At 44.4% G+C, this 23,831-nt stretch overlaps 1 protein-coding gene across 1 annotated transcript in view; it reads left to right on the top strand.

Annotated features, from left to right (window-relative positions):
* LOC144608742 (A disintegrin and metalloproteinase with thrombospondin motifs 12-like) overlaps positions 1 to 23,831 on the top strand; it is a 417,538-nt gene that overhangs the window by 93,898 nt on the left and 299,809 nt on the right. Inside the window, exon 3 of the mRNA XM_078426828.1 lies at positions 210 to 384. Within this exon, the coding sequence (XP_078282954.1) occupies positions 210 to 384 (175 nt within the window). The remainder of the gene's footprint in view (positions 1 to 209; positions 385 to 23,831) is intronic.

The raw sequence follows: 23,831 nt of genomic DNA, 5'->3' as shown, positions 1-23,831 counted from the left end.
ATGACAATAAACTAAACTGAACCAGTGCCCCTCCAATGTGTACAGCTTTGTGCGACACTCGTAGTACCTTCTCCACAGGACTGCTCACAGGGTCTGCTACTGCTGCATCCCACACCAACAGCTATCTTTATTATTAAATTAATCTTGTTGCTGAATGCTCTTCTTAAATTTTGAACTGAAATTCAATTCTGCTTTTTTTTTTCCTGCAGCATGGGTTTTTCCGTCTGCATAGTGAAGACTATTTTATCGAACCAATACATCGCCACCCACAAGACAGAGAAAAGCCACAGCCACATATTATTTACAAGAGGCACGTTCCTCAACGTTCTCACGGACAGCACCATGAATTCATTCCTGGGATCTCGGGGACTTGTGGAATACAAGGTAAAGTAACAGCTGATGTGCACAATTTTATGAGGTGGGCAATAATTAGAGGAAAGGAAATCAAATATTATAACTGCAGTTGAAAATCCTGCTTGCCAATGGTAAGAAAGAGGATGAGGCAATGTCTTCAATTGAGGCCCAAACATTATTCAGATGGATTCAGTCCATTTATTTTCCCACCTGGAATTGACTTGTACTTTATTTTCCGCTACTCATTAGGGAAACCAAATAAACAATAGGAAGTGTAGATGCTGGTTCACAATAAAAAGAGACAAAGTGCTGGAGTAACTCGGCGAGTCAGGCAGCATCTCTGGCAGACATGGATAGGCAACGTTTCAAGCCGGTCTCCAGACTGTATTAGGTGAGGAGAAAGCTGGAAAACAGTTGTGGGTGGGACAAACTCTGGCAGGTGATAGGTGGATACAGGTGAAGGGGGATTTGATTAGAATATGGGTGGACAAAGGCCAGAGATGAAAAGGAGACAAAAGGCTGTGAGGCAAGGAGAGAAGGGGAGGGAAATGTGAAGCTCGAGGAAGGGATATAGATGGAAGGGAAGGGGCGCAGGGGTGGGGGAGGAATGGAAGAGAAAGGGGGGCTGGGGTAGTGGGAGAAATGGGTGCATTTCTGGTGGGGCACCGCGAAGAGAGAAGGGAAAAAGCAGTAGAATTTCTTCAGCATATTTGGCAGTCCAGTGACAATATCAAACACATTCCAAGCTAGTTGCTCTCACGGCTGTTTTTAGTGACCTCCGAGCACGGTAACAGCAGCACACACACATGTAGTTCAGCAAAACAGCTTCAGAATTTGTGCAAAATACTGAGGGAGGTGTTGGTCAGATTTTGTGACTGAGTTTATTCTTCGTATCAATTGATTTTCTCAGCAGATTTCATTTTTATCAACTTCTTAGCAGAAAATGTAACCACCAGGGGTGCAGTGCTGCCGGAGCTCAACTCTGTAAAAAAAAATCCAAAATAAACAGCGGGGAGTTTTAACTAGTGGGGAATTTAACAGTGTCCGTCCGCTCCGGCACCAGTGACAGCTCCGGCTGCTAAAATATTAGCACTGCAACACTGGTAACTACTGTTGTTTTAGCATGTCAAACTGTTTGCACTGCAGATGGAAATGATTGATCAGGCTTGTGTTCAGTACGTTTACAGCTTAGAGTTGATTTTCTAAGTGGAATTTAATGCTACTGACACCGATGCAATAGAGGCAAAGAGGTGAAAACTAGAGAAAACAAGGAGGAGGTACAACATGCAAATTGCAATGGATATAAGAAAGAAATGGAAAATAATTTAGAAGATCATTGCACTGATAAAGGTAGAAAGAAAAGAGATTCTAGCTAAACTTAGGGAGGCCTTTTGATAAGGTTCCCGCATGCAAGGCTGCTCTCTAAGGTTAGATCACATGGGATCCAGGGAGAGTTAGCTAACTGGATACAGAATTGGTTTCATGGAAGGAAGCATAAGGTGATGGTGGATGATTTTTCAGACTGAAGGGGATTAGTGATGTACCTCAAGGGATCACAAGTAGATAAGATGTTCAGGCTTTTGGTACATTTTGGTACATTGGCCTTTATCAGTCAGGGTATGGACTATAGATTTTGGGATGTTATGTTAGTTATACAGGACATTGGTAATGCCACATTTGGAGTAGTGCGCTCAGTTTTGGTCACCTGGCTACAGGAAGGATGTAGGCCTTCCTGTCCCCTCCCCCCTGTCTCCATCAAGGGTGTGGATGTGCAATTTCCAAGGAGTACAAGTACCTTGGAGTTTATCTGGACAGTAAACTGGACTGATCCAGGCACTGTATAAGCAAGGACAGAGCCATCTGTACTTTCTGAGGAAGCTCCACTCTTTCAACATCTGCAGTAAGATGGCCAGTGCCATCTTCTTCTCTGTCATGTGCTGGGGTACCAGGGCAAAGGCTGCGGATGCCAACAGAAATAACAAGCTCATCAGGAAGGCTGGTCCGTTCTGGGGGTGGAGTTGGATTCAGTGGAGATGGTCTTGGAGGGGAGGATGCTCCTCAAACTGTGGAGCATCTTGGACAATACAGCTCACCATGACACACTGGTCAACCTGAGGAGCACCTTCAGCAATAGACTGATTCCACCGAGATGCAGCACAGAACGCCACAGGAGATCCTTTTTCCCTGTGGCTATGAAACTGTACAATTCTTCCCCCTTCTGTCGTTGGGTAGACAGACTCTCCTTCCCCTCCCCCCCTCCACCACCACCCCCCCTCCCAATCTTTGCACTTCCCCAATCCTGGACTTTCTACTCATCACTTTAATTTCATGTTTCATGTATCCAGTTGTGTTTCATGACTGTTGGCAGACAATCTATTGTAATTAAGCTGGAGAACATGCAGAGAAGACATAAGAGGATGTTGCCAGGTTGAGGGGCTGAGCTATAGCGAGAGGTTGGGCAGGTTAAGACTTTATTCCTTGGTGGCAGGCGTATAAAATCATGAGGGGAATGGACTGGGTAAATGCATAGTTTTTTACCAAGGGTAGAGGAACCCAAAGCACATGGGTTTAAGATGTGAGTGTCAACATTCTCAGTGTCTAGGAACCAGAGGAGCAACTGTTCACTCAGAGGGTGGTGGGTATATGAATTGCCAGAGAACATAGTTTGAGGCAGGTAGTATAGCAGCATTTAAAAGACATCTGGACAGGTATGTTTTAGAGGGAAATGGGCCAAACGCTGGCAAATGGGACTAGCGTAGATGAGGCATCCGAGTCAGCATGGGCTGAAGGGACTTTTTCCGTACTCGATGACTATGACAGTCAGAGAGCACGATGTTTGGTCCAGAAAGATTGCAATTGATCAAGGAGACTATTTACGGTATCTGTGTCAGTGGACTTCCGAATGTAAACGTAAATGTTTAAATGATGGACGGCACGGTAGCGCAGCGATAGAGTTGCTGCTTTACAGCGAATGCAGCGCCGGAGACTGAGGTTCAATCCTGACTACGGGTGCTGCACTGTAAGGAGTTTGTACGTTCTCCCCGTGACCTGCGTGTGTTTTCTCCGAGATCTTCGGTTTCCTCCCACACTCCAAAGACGTACAGGTATGTAGGTTAATTGGCTGGGCAAATGTAAAAAATTGTCCCTAGTGGGTGTAGGATAGTGTTAATGTACAGGGATCGTTGGGCGGCGCGGACTTGGTGGGCCGAAAAGGCCTGTTTCCACGCTGTATATATATGATATGATATGATATGATATGAGAACATCCAGAAAACAACTATCGCCACAAATAATATTAATACTATTATAACATTTTCTAAGTGATCAAATAATGAAACAACATAGGATGGGCCCAATCATGCCTTTGTTTGGGGTTCTTGAGGTTAATTCAGGTTCATAATTGTGTTTGCATATGGGTACCCTAGTCAGATACTATATTGAGAAAGAGATTAATGGTCACACACCTAAACCCACCAGAAACATGTGAAGCAGGCACCTAACGGCACCAATCACCCTGCCACACAAATCAAACATCGTAACTGCTACTTTAAAGAAACTTACTTCAATTGAAACCCTCTCATGACGTCACAAAGCTGAACATGATATTGAGCACAAAGAACACCTCTCCCAGTCCACCAACTTGTACTCAGCTACATTCAGCTCAGACACTAGTTGATGCATGTCAACACGTTCTTGATGATTTTCATTGTTGTTTCATGTTTCAGAGGTTTTCAGAGAAAACTGTTGCAGATGTAGGATTATCTTTCAATAACTGTAAGTCTGCTGCAAAGTAATTGCTCGGAGACACGTGCACACTTGTCAGTGCAGGCTTCTTAATGTTGAATGTATTGGGATGCATGGAGTTCATGCAGATCAGCGTAAGCGGTTAAGATGATTGGACATCAGAGGTGACACGTATGCCAGAGGTTATGGGGAGAAGGCCGGAGAATGGGGTTAGGAGAGAGAGATAGATCAGCCATGATTGAATGGTAGAGTAGACTTGATGGGCCAAATGGCCTAATTCTGCTCCTATTAACTTATGACCTTATGACAAGGGGGGAGGAAGACCTCTCAGCAGTGGGTGGTGACAACCAAGAGTATTTAGCGAGCAAGCTTCTAACCTGAAGTTCGGCAATGTCCTGTGCATTGGAAGGTCACTAAAATTTGCTTTTTGCAGCCACATGCACAAACCTCAAATACAAGACGGATATTGTTTGGTTGTGAGAGGATGGTTAAGATGCATGTCAACTCTGTCCTTCATAAATCTGTGTGCTCAATCCACTGTGCTACTCCTTCCATACCCATAATTGTGTTGCCAGACACCATTTCAACACTGTCTTTAAATTCGGCACTGTTGTTGGATGAAAAATGGGTAACGATGAATCAGAATGCAGGAGGGATAATCTGGTTGAATGATATCAGAACACCAATCCTGCTTTCAACATTAGTAAGACAAAGGAGCTGATTGTTGATCTCAGGAAGAGAAAGCCAAGGATCCATGAACCTGTCTTCATCGCCAGGATGGCGGTGGAGAGAGTTAACAGTTTCAATTTTCCGGGCATTCATATCTCTGAAGATCTGTCCTGAGCCAAGCATGTTGATGTAATCATAAAGAAAGCACATCCACGCCACTACTTTCTTAGAAGATTGAGGAGATTAGGTTTGCTGCCGAATACTCTGTACTCTGGATTTGCAAAGATTGAGAATAACACTGACTGAATGCACCTGAAAAAGCCAAAAAATGAATTAAGCACTATCAAATGCTGAATTGAATCATGTCATATTGCTTCCAAAATGAAATTGAACATCTTTGTGCATTTGTACAGTGCCTGTACTCCATGTGCCTGCATCACTAATATGTCTTCTTACTTGCAAGGTAGGATGACCATGCAGGGCTAACTTGAGTACCACTGGCTATGGCAGAGGTGGCTCTAATAGCTCAATCTATGGATGATTTTGTTGGTAGCACTTTTGCCTTTGAATCATAGGATTCATTTCTTACTCCTAACCACTGAACATGGATTAACTGTTGTGCCATATTGAGGGAAAAGTGCACAATTGGGTACAGTTAATAATAATAATAATAATACATTTATTTTATATAGCGCTTTTCAAAATACTCAAAGATGCTTTACAAAGCAAACAAGACATAAAAACAAACAAACAAACAAAAGATTTGTCCTGACGGAGAAGCAGCGAACAAATAGCGCCAGCGTCGTCTCACATCAGGGTCCGGCAGTAGACAATAAAGAACACAAGACACACAATTACAGTTTAACACAAACAACCAGCACAGTGATTGCTCCAGGCACACCCTCACTGTGATGGAAGGCAAAGAAAAGTCTTATCTCCTCCTCATTCTTCTCCCGTGGTCAGGGAGGCAAACTGCTGCCTCGAGGCGATCGAGGTTGTTAAAACGAACCCTCTTCTGCCCTTTTATGAGGAATTTCAGAAGACATTTTTTAAAAATCTACCAGTTCTCTAGCTAATATATATATTCCTCAATCAGAAAGCCTAGTTATGATAGGTTTGTTGACGTTTGATGCTATGTTATCTTCAGCACCACAGTAACTTAGAAGAGGAATGCCGAGAGAGTCCATGAACCTGTCTTCATCGACGGGTTGGCAGTGGAAAGAATCAACAACTTCAAGTTCCTGGACATACATTCCTCCGATGATCTGTCCTGGGCCCAGCATATTGGTGTAATCAAAACCAAAGCCCATCAACACCTCTTCTTCCTTGGAAGATTGAGGAGATTTGGTATATTTGGTAACTTTTTCCCAGCAGCTATCACAATAGACAATAGACAATAGGTGTAGGAGGAGGCCATTCGGCCCTTCGAGCCAGCACCACCATTCAATGTGATCACGGCTGATCATTCTCAATCAGTACCCCGTTCCTGCCTTCTCCCCATACCCCCTGACTCCGCTATCCTTAAGAACTCTATCCAGCTCTCTCTTGATTGCATTCAGAGAATTGGCCTCCACTGCCTTCTGAGGCAGAGAATTCCACAGATTCACAACTCTCTGACTGAAAAAGTTTTTCCTCATCTAACCATGCTCTTGAATACAACAAAACAGTAACTAAAATGGCAACTTTGGTTGCACAAAGGCCCACACTTTTTTGCACTAGTATTGGGGCTATTAGTTTATAGTTTATTAGTTTATAGTCGCATTTACAGGCGAGCTATGCGACTGCAAGGAAGAATTTCATTGTTCTGTGTCAGTAGATATTACAATTGAACACACTTAACTATCCTTGACTTGTGATTACACTTCAGAAATGATACATTGGCTGCAAAGTTCTTTGGGATATTCTTATTTTGATGAAACAATTAAATAAATGGGCTTCCTCTATGTTAAAACCAAAGAAAAAGATTCTGTAGGAGTAAAACACAAATGGAGCATTGTATTGTCTATGGAGTTGCAAAGTAGGTTAAGAGTGAAGGCACACGATGCTGAAGTATAAATTAATTAGATGATTGGAAGAGGTACAGAAAGGTGCATCACGTTGAGAAGGATGAAGATAGGAAACTGAGGTTAATTACAAAAGGATCATGAAAGGATTTATTTGGTCTCCAAATTGCTTCCATTCTTACACAATAAATTATTCATCATTTAGGTTATTAAAACTGAATATAATTTACTGCCCTACACAGCTTTTGCTGAACATTTAAAATATTGTGGTCTTGCCACAGCGCATAATTGCATTATTATAATCATTGCTCAACCGAGAGCAATGGAGCAGTTCACAATAATATCAGCAATAAGGGTTAAGCAAGTTTTGGTAATACGTTGCATTAGATGATTGTTTGATTGCATGGCCAGCTACTTAAATGGAAAATTGTGAAGCAGTAAATTCTAGGAATATTTTTATTATTATTCATTTCAAAACATATCGCTAAATTTAGCTGGGATAGATTACTAATTTTAAAAGCAACCGGCAAGCGTCTTTTGGAGGAGAAACATTCAAGGAATGAGTATGTAGTGTTCTGACATGTTAATGTTCACATTCTTGCTCACATGATAAATCAGTGCCTGGCTGATGCTAACTCTCCCTTGGTTTTGTCCCCTGTGATGAGTGATGGCATAAAACTGTGTTTCGAGAGGAAGCTGGAATCCTTCAAAATCAATTTAAGAATGCCTGCTGAATATCTAAATTCAGCTATTGGAGTTAGTGCAGTTAGAAGCATATGTTTGTGTTGCTACACACATTGAAGTGGTCCTGAAATGAGTTGGGATTTCCAGTTTAGTTTAGTTTATCATTGTCATGTGCATCGACAGTGCACACATTACGGAGAAAGTGTACAACATTTACTGCAAGGATATAACATTGAAAAATGAGTGGATCGTTTGTAACGAATGATTGCGGATCCTCTTCCCGGATTGGCACGCAAAGAGTCACCACGCTCGGGCACCATCTTGGATCAAGTGCTGACATTTTTTTTTTCCCACAGTGGGACCAAATGCCCAATGTTTTACTGTTAGCTTATAGGGTGCAGGTCATCCCAGCTGGATAGTGAAAGTGTCACGGGCCACCTGTATTAGGTCCTGCATTTCCTAAGTATAATAATAATAATAATAATAATAATTCATTTATTTTATATAGCGCCTTATCGCATGCTCAAAGCACTTTACAAAAACAATTAACATAGAAACAAACAGACAAACTATCCTGACGGAAAAGCGGCGAATACTCAACGCCAGCGTCCTCTCACGTCAGGGTCCGGCAGTAGACATTAAAAAGCACAAGACACATAGATATAATTTTTTACACAAAACAGCCATCACAGTGATTGCTCTAGGCATACCCTCACTGTGATGGAAGGCAAAGTCTTATCTCCTCCTCATTCTTCTCCCGTGGTGCCACGAGGTGATCGAGGCTCCCAACTTTTTGAAGCCCCCACCGGGCGATGGAAAGTCCCAGGGCCGAGCCGAGCAGGCCGATGAAAGTCCTGAGCCCCCACCGGGCGATGGAAAGTCCCAGGGCCGAGCTGAGCAGGCCGATGAAAGTCCTGAGCCCCCACCGGGCGATGGAAAGTGCTGCGGCCGAGCCACGCAGGGCGATGAAGGGCCTGCGGGCGGGTCGATCGTACCTCGCGCTTCGGGGCGGTCGAAGCTGCTACGGCTGGAGCTCCCAAAAGCCGGTCGCCAGCCAGGGACCTGCGAGCTCCCGATGTTGCGGTCTGCAGGGCCCACGGCCGAAGCCTCCGAGATGGTAAGTCCAGGCCCTGCGACCGGAGTCTTTGAGGTCGATCCCAACTGGAGGCCGCCGACTCCACGATGTTAGGCCGTAGCGCGAACGGAGATACGACACGGTAAAGGTCGCATCTCCGTTGAGGAGGAGGTTTGAAAAAAGGTTTCCCCCAACCCCCCCACCACCCCCCCACATACACAGAGTTAAAAATAAAACAAAACGTACATTTAACGACGACAATGACAAAAAAACAACAAAACAGAGAGACTGCCGGTGAGCCGCAGCTGCAGAATAACAGTCAGTCATGAGCGGGATGTTTGGATTCTTCATTTGTGTATGACAACCCATGCACATTCCGGGATTAACATTCCCTGAAGATAGACACAAAATGTTGGAGTAACTCAGCGGGTCAGGCAGCATCTCTGGAGAAAAGGACTAGGTGACATTTCGGTTCGAGACCCTTCCCCTGACTCGAAACGTCACCTATTTAGGGTCTCGACCCGAAACGTCACCTATTGAGTCTGGGGAAGGGTCTCGACCTTAAACATCACGTATTCCTTTTCTCCAGAGATGCTGCCTGACCCGCTGAGATACTCCAGCATTTTGTGTCTATCTTTGGTGTAAACCAGCATCTGCAGTTCCTTCCTTAACATTCCCTGAGTTAGATTTGAGGTGACAGAAACAGAAGCAAGCCATCAAGCCCTTCATTTCCACTTACTGATATCACCTAATAATACAAAAATAACTTCATCTCAAAAATACTATTACAAAAATATATTGGGCCAGATTGTGCAGGATCCAACCTGCTTCCTGTGCTTTACCGCTACACTCCACTATATTGTTCCGTACCTGACTTACTTTTGCCTTCCGGTGTTGGGAGATGCTGTCCAGGTCTTGCCACCACAGTGTCCCACACTTGTGGCGGAACATGGTGGAATCTGAATCTAGATAGCAGAGGACATTTTATGCCAGCGGTAGGAACAAGAAGAAGAAATATAAAGTAGAGAGTCCCAACAGGGCAGAAGAGGTCTGGAGATACAGTTTGTTTAACGTGGAAGGGAAGTGTACCTCCTTTCTCAACTCTGTCCAGGGACGCCGACAGTCCTGTCAGGTTAGGCAGAGGTTCACTTGCACCTCCTCCAACCTCATCTACTGTATCCGTTGTTCAAGATGTGGACTCTTATACATCGGAGAGACCAAACGCAGACTGGGCGATCGTTTCGCGGAACAACTTTGCTCAGCACGCGTGAATTTACCTGATCTCCCGGTTGCTGGACACTTTAATTCTCCTTCCCATTCCCACACAGACCTTTCTGTCCTCGGTCTCCTCCATTATCAGAGTGAGGCTAAATGCAAATTGTAGGAACAGCATCTCATATTTCACTTGGGCAGCTTTCAGCTCAGTGGTATGAATATTGATTGCCATCACTTCAGGTAGCCCTGGCATTCCTTCTCTCTCTATCCCTCCCCCACCCAAGTCACACCAACTTCTCATTTTCACCCTACAAACAGCCTGTTTCCTTCATTGTTGTTACTTTTTTGCATATCTTTCATTCATTGTTCTTTATCTCTCCATATCACCGTCTATATCTCTTGTTTCCCTTATCCCTAACCAGTCTGAAGAAGGGTATCGACCCGAAACATCACCCATTCTCTCTAGAGATGCTGCCTGTCCCGCTGAGTTATTCCAGCTTTTTGTGTCTACCTGTGGAAGGTAAAGAAAGTTGTTTAAAATAAACAAATGGGATCTTGGGCTTCATAAATATAGAGATAGAGTTTAAGAGTAAAAAAATAAATGTCATGGTGAACTCTTATCAAGCACTGGCTTGATTTATTTTAAACAAACATTACCAATATTCCTAATTAAGACATAGTATAGTGTGTGCCATGTTGTGACTGAGCAGGAGCCCCTGCATTATCTGCTGAACTCCAATTGATTAAGTGCTGCTGTTTAAATATATCTTCATCATACTTCATTATATGTATCTAACAGCAAATAATTTTAATTGTATCTGCTTCCAATACAACAGCTAATGAAATTCTCCAGTTTATGGGAATAGGCAGGGTAATGAGTTGACAAGCTTTTCCATCCATGCTCTCTTATTTTACTTATGAATAGGTTAACAATAGATTGCTACTGGAGATTTGAAATATGAATATTGACAGACTGCTTGTGCCACTAAAACTTTACAATTATAGCAGGATCTACTATCCTGAGTCAGTATTGCCAGTCCTTCATCATCCCAAGGTCAAGATTCTGACACTCCCTCCCCAATATCCTGAGGGAGAACCTTCACCAGAAGGACTGCAGGCACTCAAGGTGGCCACTCACCTCCAGCTTCTCGATGACAATCACAGAAGGCCAATAACTAAAGAGGAAGGGTTGCCTTCCTGATGGGTGAAGACAGAAATACAGTGCTCAGAGAGGATATTCTTGGGGGAATCATCCAGTGAACCAATAGAGGTAGAAACAGGAAGGGAATAATCACCTAGATGCAACTTTATTTTTCAATTCCCCCATTGGTCAGCAGGAATTTGAGTAGCAGATGTGTAGGGAGATTACAGATAGAAGTAAGAATAATAAGGTAGTATCAGCATGAGTTTTCAACTTCCCTAAAATTGGCTGGGTCCCCCTTAGTGTTACGGGCTTGGATGGGATGGAATTTGTTAAATGTATCCCTTAAAGCTTTCTTAATTAATAACTGGAGGGCCTTGCTACAGAGAATGCAACACTGGACCCCGTCTTAGAGAAGGAGGTCAGGCAAACGACTGAAGTGTCAGTCGGGGAGCACTTTGGGACAAGTGACCATAATTCTATTACTTGTAAAGTAGTTATGGAGAAGAATAGGACTGGTCTACAAGTTAAGGTTGTAATTTGGGGCGAGGCCTATTTTGGAAACATTAGGCGGGAACTTGGAGAGGTAGATTGGGTGAGCCTGTTTGCATGCACTAGGGCATCTAGCAAATGGGAGGTTTTGCTGGAGGAGAGAGTGCTCTCAGGATCTTTTCATCAGTTTATATGAAAGAAATACGCGGTTGCTTCGCATCTTGACTAAAAGATTCTCCATTGTATGGTTGGAGATAGTGTGTTCATAGAATTTTCCATCACCTCACAGTAAGATCAAGACTAATCCAAACTTTGGCCTCAACTCCACTTAGTTGTTTAATCCCATTGGTCTTCATTTTCCAATGGTACAAAAATATATCTCCTTCTTGAATTTGTCCAGTGTTTCAACATCCACAAACAATAGGAAAAGAGAATTCCAAGCATTCAGAACTTCTGACCTGTGCCAAATGCTTCATGCAAAACTCTGCAAGTATTCAAATATGTTTCATGGGTGATGCATTTAGAGCAGTGGCCTCCAAGCTATTCAGCATGAGGGCCACATTATGTATTTGGCACATTTTTGCGGGCCGTAGGAAAAAATAAAGAAGTCTGAGTTTTATAAATTTAATGAACTCAAAAAAAGTTTACAATAAGTTACGTTAAATTAGATTAGGAAAGGTTAAACTAGGTTAGGTTAGATTAGGTTAGTTTACATTAGATTTATATGGCAATAAATAAATAATATTCAATTTTTTAAGAGCTTGAAATATTGGAATATGTATATACCGTAGGTATACAATTATTTATAAAACAGAAAATACAGTGACCACCACTGGGGGAGAGAAAGAGGGGTAGAGAAGGAGGGGAAGAGAAAGTGGGGGGGAGAGGGAAGAGAAAGTGGGGGGGGGGGGGGAGAGAGAGAATGGGGGGGGAGAGAGAGTGGGGGGAGAGAGAGTGGGGGGGAGAGTGGGGGGGGGAGAGAGTGTGGGGGGGGGAGAGAGTGTGGGGGAGGGGAGAGAGTGTGGGGGGGGAGAGAGTGGGGGGGAGAGTGGGGGGGGGGAGAGAGTGGGGGGGGAGAGAGTGGGGGGAGAGGGAGTGGGAGGGGGAGATAGTGGGGGGGGAGAGAATGGGGAGAGAGTGTGGGGGAGGGGAGAGAGTGTGGGGGGAAGAGAGTGTGGGGGGGAGAGAGTGTGGGGGGGAGAGTGTGGGGTGGAAGAGTGTGGGGTGGAAGAGAGTGTGGCGGGGGGAGAGAGTGTGGGGGGGAAGAGAGTGTCGGGGGGGAGAGAGAGTGGGGGGGTAGAGAGTTGGGGTAGAGGGAGCAGCGGGTGAGAGCGGGAGGGCAGGGAGGGGGAGGGTGTCAGAGCGAGGGGGAGGGTGAAGAAGCGGGTGCTGCTCCCTCCCTCTCTCTCTCCCCTCTTCTCTCTCTCTCTCCCCTCTCTCTCTGTCCCTCTCTCCCAGAGCCACCGAGATCTGCGCTGCTCCTTCACTCACTTCCCCGGCCCCGTCTCCCTCTAACGCAGCGAAATAAGAACAAACACAAGTGTAGTTGTTGTTCAGAAGCCCCGCATCCTCGGGGTGAGAGGCGGCGGCGAGGAAAGAAGTTTCACTTGTGTTTGTTCTTATTTTGCTGCGTTAGAGGGAGACGGGGCCGGGGAAGAGACTGGAGGAGCAGATGTTTAGGGAGATTGCAGATAGAAGTAAGAATAATAAGGTAGTATCAGCATGAGTTTTCAACTTCCCTAAAATTGCCTGGGTCCCCTTTAGTGTTTAGGGCTTGGATGGGATGGAATTTGTTAAATGTATCCCTTAAAGCTTTCTTAATTAATAACTGGAGGGCCTTGCTGCCGAGAATGCAACACTGGACCTCGTCTTGGAGAAGGAGGTCAGGCAAACGACTGAAGTGTCAGTCGGGGAGAGAGAGGGGGGGCAGAGTGTTGGGGGGGGGAGAGAATAGAGTCGTTTGCAGAGGGAGCAGTGGGTGAGAGCGGGAGCACGGGGAGGGGGAAGGTCAGGCACGGGGCATGTCAGGGCAGGCGCCAGTCCTCCCGGCGCTGCTGCGCAGGCGCACCGCCGCCGAGCCCGGCAACCCTCCCCCAACTGCGCACGCGCGGATACAGATTCCGTCTGGTCATTCTCTCTGAGCGCTCCGCCGCCGGGCCCCAACTGCGCACGCGTGGATCTGGTGACCATCTTATTTGACCTTTTCTCCGACGCCACGCTGCATCACGGGAGGAAGGTCAGGCACGGGACACGCTGGGACGGGCACCGGTGCTCCCCGTCAACCCTCCCCAAAATGCGCACACGCGGATCCGGCGGCCATCTTACCGTTGTGATGCAAGATGAGCACGTAAGTATTAGATCAACAGGCCCCAACTGCGCAGATGTTGGTGCCGGGCCCATTCACAGTATAAAGTTTATAAAGTGAATTACTTTAAAAATAGCGCAACAATTTGAACAAAACTTGATACTGCACACTGCAGGTGAATGGTGAGTAAGGTGCCCCTAAAATTGTTTCGCTATTGAGTCCCGTTTGGCTGTATTTCGGGAACATAGATACATAGATACAAGATGTGAGTTTTAGTAATATAATATAATATAATAGATGTCTTGCTGTACCTTTTTCCACCTCCTCTCCATCTTCATTAAACAATCAATAAATTTATACATTAATGACTCTTGGTTGGTTTATTATTTGGCAGGTGATTAAAAACGAGCAGAGAGAAAAATCTCATCTGCCCTAAATTGGCTGAAATGAACTGATTAGAAATGATATTTGGCCTTCCTCGTGAGTGTGAGAAAAACAATAGTCAAGATTCACTTAGCTATTCAAGGAAATTCTTTTAATGTGTAGACAAAACATTGTTCAACTATTGCCCTGATTATTGTATGGTTTATTCTGGCTGAAGAATACATATTCTGAAAAATCTCAAATAACAATGATACGTCATTAATAAAAGGTCCACATAATATTTCTGTTGTTGGAAACAAAACACCAAATCTTTGCCAAAAGATTTACCCAGGAGCAAGATGAATAGCCATTGGGTATTTTCTTTGTTATTTTGGTTACAAAAGCATGTTCTGCTGCTCCTGTGTGTTCATGCTTTCACCTGTAAGCATTATTCTGTTGTAACCTGATGGAGAGCAAAAAAGCTGATTTGTACATTTTGAAACATTCAGAGATGAACTATATCTGATCTCTCTCCCACATGCAGAAAATGCCTGTGGTCACGCAGTAAGAAGTCAGCAAATCTAGACCTCCTAAACGCTTGTATATAAACGTACAGTGCCCTCCATAATGTTTGGAACAAAGACCCATCATTTATTTATTTGCCTCTCTACTCCACAAATTCAGATTTGTAATAGAAAAAATCACATGTGGTTAAAGTGCACATTGTCAGATTTTAATAAAGGCCATTTTTATACATTTTGGTTTCACCATGTAGAAATTATGGCAGTGTTTAAACATAGTCCCCCCCCATTTCAGGGCACCATAATGTGTGGGACACATGGCTTCACAGGTGTTTGTAATTGTCCAGATGTGTTTAATTGCCTCCTTAATGCAGGTATAAGAGAGCTCTCAGCACCTGGTCTTTCCTCCAGTTTTTCCATCACCTTTGGAAACTTTTATTGCTGTTTATCAACATGAGGAGCAAAGTTGTGCCAATGAAAGTCAACCAAGCCATTATGAGACTGAGAAACATGAATAAAACTGTTGGAGACATCAGCCAAACCTTAGGCTTACCAAAATCAACTGTTTGGAACATCATTAAGAAGAAAGAGAGCACTGTTGAGCTTACTAATCGCAAAGAGACTGGCAGGCCAAGGAAGACCTCCACAGCTGATGACAGAAGAATTATCATATCATATCATATCATATATATATAGCCGGAAACAGGCCTTTTCGGCCCTCCAAGTCCGTGCCGCCCAGCGATCCCCGTACATTAACACTATCCTACACCCACTAGGGACAATTTTTACATTTACCCAGCCAATTAACCTACATACCTGTACGTCTTTGGAGTGTGGGAGGAAACCGAAGATCTCGGAGAAAACCCACGCAGGTCACGGGGAGAACGTACAAACTCCTTACAGTGCAGCACCCGTAGTCAGGATCGAACCTGAGTCTCCGGCGCTGCATTCGCTGTAAAGCAGCAACTCTACCGCTGCGCTACCGTGCCGCCTTTTTTCTCTATAATATAAAGTAAAATTCCTAAACACCTGTCGGATAGATGAGAAACACTGTTCAGGAGTCAGGTATGGATTTGTCAATGATCACTGTCCGCAGAAGACTTCATGAACAGAAATACAGAGGGTACACTGCAAGATGCAAACCACTGGTTAGACACAAAAATAGGATGGCCAGGTTATAGTTTGTCAAGAAGTACTTAAAAGAGCAACCATATTTCTGGAAAAAGATCTTGTGAACAGATGAGATGAAGATTAACTTATATCAGAGTGATGGCAAGAGCAAAGTATGGAGAAAAGAAGGAACTGCCCAAGATCCAAAGCATACCACCTCATTTGTGAAACACGGTGGTGGGGGTGTTATGGCCTGAGCATGTATGGCTGCTGAAGGCACTGGCTCACTTATCTTCATTGATGATACAACTGCTGATGGTAGTAACATAATGAATTCTGAAGTGTACAGACACATCCTATCTGCTCAAGTTCAAACAAATGCCTCAAAACTCATTGACTGGCGGGTCTTTCACCAAGACAATGATCCCAAACATACTGCTAAAGGAATTTTCTAAAGCTAAACATGGGGAATTCTTGAGTGGCCAAGTCAATCACCCGATCTGAACCCAATTGAGCATGCCTTTTATATACTGAAGAGAAAACTGAAGGGGACTAGCCCCCAAAACAAGCATAAGCTAAAGATGGCTGCCACACAGGCCTGGCAGAACATCACCAGAGAAGGCACCCAGCAACTGGTGATGTCCATGAATCACAGACTTCAAGCACTCATTGCATGCAAAGGATATGCAACAAAATACTAAACATGACTATTTTCATTTACATAACATTGCTGTGTCCTAAACATTACTGTGCCCTGAAATGGGGGGGACTATATATAAACACTGCCGTAATTTCTACTTGGTGAAACCAAAATGTATAAAAATGGCCTTTATTAAAATCTGACAATGCGCACTTTAACCACATTTGATTTTTTCTATTACAAATCTGAAATTGTGGAATACAGAGGCAAATAAATAAATGATGGGTCTTTGTCCCAAACATTTTGGAGTGCACTGTGGTGTTCATTAGATGCTTAAATGTTATTTATTAGTTCATACAGCATGGAAACAGGCGCTTCAGCCCAACTTGCCCACACTGACCAACATATCCCATCTACACCAGTCCAACCTGCCTGCGTTTGGTCTATATCCCTCAAAACCTGTCCTATCCATGTACCTGTCCAAATGTTTCTTAAACCTTGCAATAGTTCCTTTCTCAACTACCTCCTCTGGCAACTCGTTCCATACACTCACCACCCTTTGTGTAAAAAAACAATTACCCCTCAGGCTCTTATTAAATCTCCTCACTGTAAATTTTTGTCCTCTGGATCTCGATTCCCTTACTCTGGGCAAAGAACTCTGTGTGTTTACCCGATCTACTCCTCTCATGATTTTGTACACCTCTGTAAGGTCACCCCTCCGTCCAGACACCACCCGACAGACTACTTGCATGGCTTCTGTCCTTGAGGTAACACAGGAACAGTGGACAGAAGGACTTGGCCCTTCTGAATGAGAAAACACAGCATCAGACTTGCAATTTTCAAATAAAACCCACTGTTGCCATCAAAATCCAAGTCAACTCATACAGAAGATATTCCTGTGAGAAATAGAATAAGCACATATTGATTTGAGGATAAGCATGTGGGTGTAGCTGGTGTATCAGATAGATCAAGAGTCAAGATTGTTTTATTGTCATATATCCCAGACAGAATAATGAAATTCTTACTTGCAGCAGCACAACACTGTAAGCAATATAATAACGAGAGAGGAAAAAAAGTTCAGTGTGTGCATATATACATATTATATATATACATATATATACACACACACACACACACACACACATATATATATATATATACACACACACACATACGTACACACAAATAAAAACAATAATAGTGCAATAATAACAATTATAGTCTTTGTAGTTCAAAGCTTATTTGAGGTTGTGGTGTTTAATAGCTGAATGGTTGTAGGGAAGAAGCTGTTCCTAAACCTGAACGTTGCAGTTTTCAGGCACCTGTACCTTCTTCCCGATTGCAGGGGTGAAATGAGTGCGTGGCCAGGGTGGTGTGGGTCTCTGATGATGCTGGTTGCCTTTTTGAGGCAGCGACTCCGGTAAATCCCTTCGATGGTGGGGAGGTCAGAGCCGGTGATGGACTGGGCGGTGTTCACAACATTTTGCAGTGTTCTTCGCTCATGATGGAACTTCTCATGGGATAAAGCACATGACTGTCCAGAATACCATAAACGACCCTGGTTGATATTGTATGATAAAACAGCTGAAGGGAGTGTAGCAGAGATTATTTTCTTTAAGTGCAACTGACCCCTTTATTTTCCCCAGATATGTTCTGATTATCTTTACAATTATATCTGTGTCTATTTAAAAAAATTATTTGCCTCCAAGCTCAAGGAAACTTTTCAGTTTCAAGGATCAAAATGTAAGAATGGAACATTGAATTTGTTTTTCTATGATTGGTGAATGTGATTGCATGGTCATTGGCAAACGTTGAAATAAGGAAATCTTGAGGATTAGATTTCTGATTAGGAAAGGAAAATTGCCAATATTACCCCGTTGCACAAGAAGGGAGCAAAGCAGAAGAGTGGAAACTATAGTCTGACTTCACTTGTTGGTAAGATTTTAGAGTCCATTGTAAAGGATGAGGTTACGGAGTACTTAGAAGTTCGTGATAAAATAGGTTTTATGGTCAGCATGTTTTTGTGAAGGCGAGATCTTGCCTGACGAATCTGTTGGAATTCTTTGAAGAAGTAAATAGCAGGAAAGACAAAGGAGAGTCAGTGGTTGTTGTTTACCTAGATTTTCAGAAAGCCTTTGATAAGATGCCACACGTGAGGCTGCTGAGTGAGATGAGAGCCCACGGTATCAATGGGCAGATACTAGTGTGAACAGCAGGTTGGCTGGATGGCAGAAGGCAAAGAGTGGCAATAAAGGGGGCTTTTTCTGGTTGGCTGCCAGTGACTCGCGGAGTTCCGCAGGGGTCGGTGCTGGGGCCGTTACTCTTCACGTTTTTCCGTTAATGATTTGGATGAAGGGATTGAAGACTTTGTGGCCAAATTTGCAGATGATACGAAAATAGGTGGAGGGCCCGGTCATGTAAAGAAAGCAGGGACTTTGCAGAAGGACTTGCATAAGTTAGGAGAGTGGGTGTAGAAGTGGCAGATGAAATATAGTTTAACAAACTGTGGTAGTAGGAATAAAGGTGTAGACTATTTTCTAAACGGGGAGAGAACCCAGAAGTCGTAGGTGCAAAGGGACTTACGAGTGCTGGTGCAGAATACCCAAAAGGTTAGTTTGCAAGTCGAATCAGTAGTAAGGAAGACAAACTCAATGTCAAACAAATTTATTTCAAGAGGGCTAGAATACAAAAACAGGGATGTAATCCTGACACTCTATAAGGTGCTGCTTTTGGAGTATTGTGAGCAATTTGGGGCACCATATTTGAGGAAGGATGTGCTGGCTCTGGAGAAGGTCTGAGGAGGTTTAGACAAATGATCCCAGGAATGAGTGGGGAAACATATGATGAGCGTATGACAGCACTGGGCCAGTACTCGCTGGAGTTTAGAAGAATAAGGAGGGACCTCATTGAAACATACCGAATAATGAAAGGCTTGGATAGAGTGGATGTGGAGAGGGTGTTTCTACTAGTGGGCGAGTCAAGGATCAGAGGTCATAGCTTCAGAATTAAAGGATGTTCTTTTAGGAAGGAGATAAAGGAAGAATTTCTTTAGTCAGAGGGTGGTGAATCTGTGAAATTCCTTGCCACAGACTGCTGTGGAGGCCAAGTCAGTGGAAATATTTAAGGCAGAGTTAGATAGATTCTTGATTAGTATGGGCGTCAGGGGTTATGGGGAGAAGGCAGGAGAATCAGGTTAGGAGGGAGAGATAGATTAGCAGAGTAATGGCAGAGCAAACTTTATGGCCCAAATTGCCTAATTCTGCTCCTGTAGGGCCTGTCTCACTTAGGCGATTTTTTTGGCGACTGCCGGCGACTGTCAAAGTCGTAGCAGATCGCCAAACTTTTCTTTTACCCGACGACAATGACCACGACAATGCCGAGTCAGGTCGAGATTACAGCGTCTTCTGAAACATCGCGAAAATTCCCACGCTGTCAATGCTTCTCCAGCATCCTAATTTTCGCTGAAATCACTGACATGTCGGTAAGTACTTTAGAGTTTTGAACTATAACACCTTGTATGGGTTATTTAAAAACCAAGCTTCACTGTAACAAGGAATAAACCGGATTTACTTCCAGTTTACTAATAGCTGTATTTTTTTTTAAAATGTTTAAAGTGGTTCAGTGGATTTTTGTGTAAAGTGTGTGGGCATTCTTTGAAAATGTAAGGGAGATGCATATCTGGTTTCTGGGTTGAATATCTGGGTTTGGAGCCCACTTTAAATGTAATGGCTGATGCCAAAAACATCGTGAAAATTCCAAGCTTACCTGACCATCAAACTGTCGCCTCCAATCTACCTGTCAAATGGCCTGACGGTAAATAAATTCGTTAAACACAAGCATTTTATGTTATTTTAAAATGACTTTACTTATTTGAATATTATGTGCTTCTAAATGCATCTTAAGAGAACCTATCAAACCTAGGGACAGCATGCGACAGCGACCGCAATAAGCTACGATACCTGGCGACAAGCCAGCTGTCGCCGAGAGATTTCAAACCGTTTGATTTCTCAGCGACGCGCCGAGATCCACTACGATCCACTACGATCTTTGGAAGACTCCTCACGATCATGCCCATGACACCCTGGCGAACTGTCGGTGGCAGTCGCCTTAAAATCGCTTAAGTGGGACAGGACCTTATCACTCATGGCCTTATGAATGCAGGGAAAGGGAATAGTCCTAGATTCTGGAAGGCAATGGAAGACGGTCAAAAATTAGGAAGGCTGAGGTAGCAAGGGGCCAGGATTGGGATGAAGTGAGGCAAAAAGATGACTTTGTAGTCAGGAGATGCATAATAGAAACCTCTCCCTCAACCTTACATCAACCGCTGCCCACAATGCATCCTGTCAGTACGGCATCGTGTTTTCCATTTTCTCCATCTGCTACGCACCTGTTCTCACGGTGAGACTTTCTGCGCCAGGACTTTTGAAATGCCCTTTGTCCTGAAAAGCTAATTTAGTTTTGTTTGTGATACAGCGAGGAAACAGGCCCTTTGGCCCACCAAGTCCATGCAGACTATTGATTCCTGTACACTAGTTCTATCCTGGACTCGGGATCAGTTACAGAAGCCAATTAACCTTCAAAACCTGCATGCCTTTGGAAACGGTGATGAAACTTGAGCATCTGGAGAAAACCCACGCAGTCACAAGGAGGATATGCAAAATCTGTACAAACAGCACCCGCAGTCAGGATCGAACCCGGGTCTTGGGCACTGTAAGGCAGCAACTCCTGCACCGCCGTCCCACTTCTCCTCTCCTACAGTCGATGAAGTCCTCACATGCATTTCCTCCATTTCTTGCATGTCTGCTCCCAAGCCCATCTTCCCCAGACCTGTGATGGAGTTACCTTGGTCTTCACTTTTCGCCCACCTGCTTACACATAAAAAATATCATCCTTTGTCATTCCTGTCAGTTCTAACATCTTCCCCATCTCACCCATTTCTGCTTTCCATGGGATCACTGTCTTCAAGACTCCTTGTTTTGCTCATTCCTTCCCAGTTTCCTCTTCCTGCCCCCTGACACTCTCCTTTGCAACTGTAGGAGATGTGATACCTGTCCCTTCACCTCCTCACACACCACCATCGAGGAGCTTATACAGCTCTTTCAGGTGAGACAGAGATTAATTTGCACCTTTTCTAACTTGATCAGCTGCATCTGGTGCTCACGATGTGGCCTCTACGATGGACAAAGTAAACATAGACTGTGTGGCCACTTTGTGGCTACCTGCATCCTGTCTACAACAACCATCTTGCACTTTCAGTTGTATGTCCTTCCCACACTCCATCCCATTCTGACACCGACCCCTCTGAAGGTGTTCTTCTTTGTTGTGGTAGTGAGGCCAAGCACAAATTGGATGAGCAGCATTTCATATTTCCCTTGGGTATCTGACAACCGAGTGATATGAACATTGAATTTCCCAATTTCTGGTAATGCACTCCTTCGCTGCTCTCCTCCCATACTCACCTGTCCACCTAATTTTGCTGTCTCTTTTTCTCCTTTCCCATTCTGACCTTTCCCTTTCCCCATCCCCCACCCATCATCCCCTCCCCATTTGGTTTCCACCTATCACTTATCATTCTCTGTCCCGTACAGATATACGGTGGCGCAGCGGTAGAGTTGCTGCCTTTCAGCGCATGCAGCGCTGGAGACCTAGGTTCGATCCCGACTACAGAAGCTGTCTGTACGTTCTCCCTGTGACCACATGGGTTTTCTCTGAGATCTTCGGTTTCCTCCCACACTGCAAAGACGTACAGGTTTGTAGGTTAGTTGGCATGGGTTTGTATAAGTGTAAATTGTCCCTAGTGTGTGTAGGCTTGTATTAATGTGTGGGGATCGCTGGTCGGCACACCGAAGGGCCTTTTTCGCGCTGTATCTCTAAACTACACTAAACCAAACTAAACTAGTAATCCCTCCTCTTCCCTCTCAGTCATGATGCAGGATTTTGACCCAAAATGTCAAGATGCACCTTTTTCTTCCACAGATGCTGCTTGACCAACTGAGTTCTTCCAGCCTTGTGTTTTTTTTTGTTCTCTATTCCAGCATCTGCAGCCCCCTTTGTTTTAATGCTTCTCAGACAGCCAGGAAAGTGGAGGTGATGCTAAAATCAGACCGAATTGCAGGCCACGCTCAAAAAGCTGTATTGCCTCCTGCTTCTATTTCTTGTCTCATTGCGTAAGTTCCCAAATGGATTACATTTAACTCTATTAGCTCAAGCAGTACTCAAAAGTACCTGGTATAAAACCTGTTCCGTGTGTTAATGAGGGGCCTATCAATTGCTTGAGGCCATCTTTTGTAAACTCATCAGCTCCAGAGCAAGCCACAGCATATTCTGCTTAGATTTTTCTGGTTCTGGTTGGCTCTGGTTCTGGTTGATTACTGCGCAAATGCCTCATAAGTGGTTATCTCGCGCAGGTCAGAGTGAGTAGAGCAGTGATTTTTGTTTGGTTTTCTAGAAATTGGAAAAGAAGCAATTACTCCTTCCAATTTCCAGCTTGCAGCAACAGCTTCTCAGATATTCAGAATCATCCCGAGGTGATCACGACAGACCAAGGGTCCCTGATTCATTCTGGGGCAGAGAGGAATACAAAGGAGGTAGCGTGTAGCGGGACAAAGATAGGGTGTAGTCAGAGACAGGAAGACTAGTAGGAGAACTGGGAAGGGGGAGGGGATAGAGAGGGGAAGCAGGGACTACCTGAAGTGGCAGAAGTCAATGTTCAAACCGCTGGGGTGTAAACTGCCCAAGCGAAAGATGAGGTGCTGTTCCTCCAATTTACACTGGACCTCACTCTGACAACGGAGGAGGCCCAGAGTGAGGTCCAGCGCAAATTGGAGAAACAGCACCTCATGTTTAGCTTGGACAGTTTACACCCAGGCAGTTTGAACATTGACTTCTCCCACTTCAGGTAGTCCCCGCTTCCCCTCTCTATCCCCTCCCCCTTTCCAGTTCTCCCACTGTCTTCCTGTCTCCGTCTACATCCTATCTTTGTCCAGCCCCCTCTCCTGACATCAGTCTGAAGAAGGGTTTCAACCCGAAACGTCACCCATTCCTTCTCTCCTAAGATACTGCCTGATCCGCTTAGTTATTCTAGCATTTTGTGTCTACCTAGAAATTGCAGAGGGTTGTGGATGCAAAAAAAGAAGAAGAAAGTAGCAGGAAAGGCAAGCATACAGTACACCTGCTTTTCCACTCTATCAACTTGTCCTGCCACTTTCAGGCAGTTATGGACCTGGGACCCAAGGGCCACTCCTTGAGTCAGTCATTGCCTGCGGTGCCCTGCCCCATGACTCTCAGGTCTTCGAGGCTGAGCTCGGTGGCTTCCAAGCTTCTCATACAGGCAGCCATCCACCAGGTCTTCGCTCACGGCGGCCGCCGGTTCCATCATTGTTCTCTGCGACCCGCTGGTCGTTGTTACATCGTCAAACACGGTAGCGCAGCGGTAGATTTGCTGCTTTACAGCGAATGCAGCGCCGGAGACTCAGGTTCGATCCTGACTACGGGTGCTGCACTGTAAGGAGTTTG

This window comes from Rhinoraja longicauda, chromosome 1, assembly GCF_053455715.1.
Source record: "Rhinoraja longicauda isolate Sanriku21f chromosome 1, sRhiLon1.1, whole genome shotgun sequence".
Lineage (NCBI taxonomy): Eukaryota > Metazoa > Chordata > Chondrichthyes > Rajiformes > Arhynchobatidae > Rhinoraja > Rhinoraja longicauda.
This window is presented reverse-complemented; position numbering and strand designations above follow the sequence as displayed.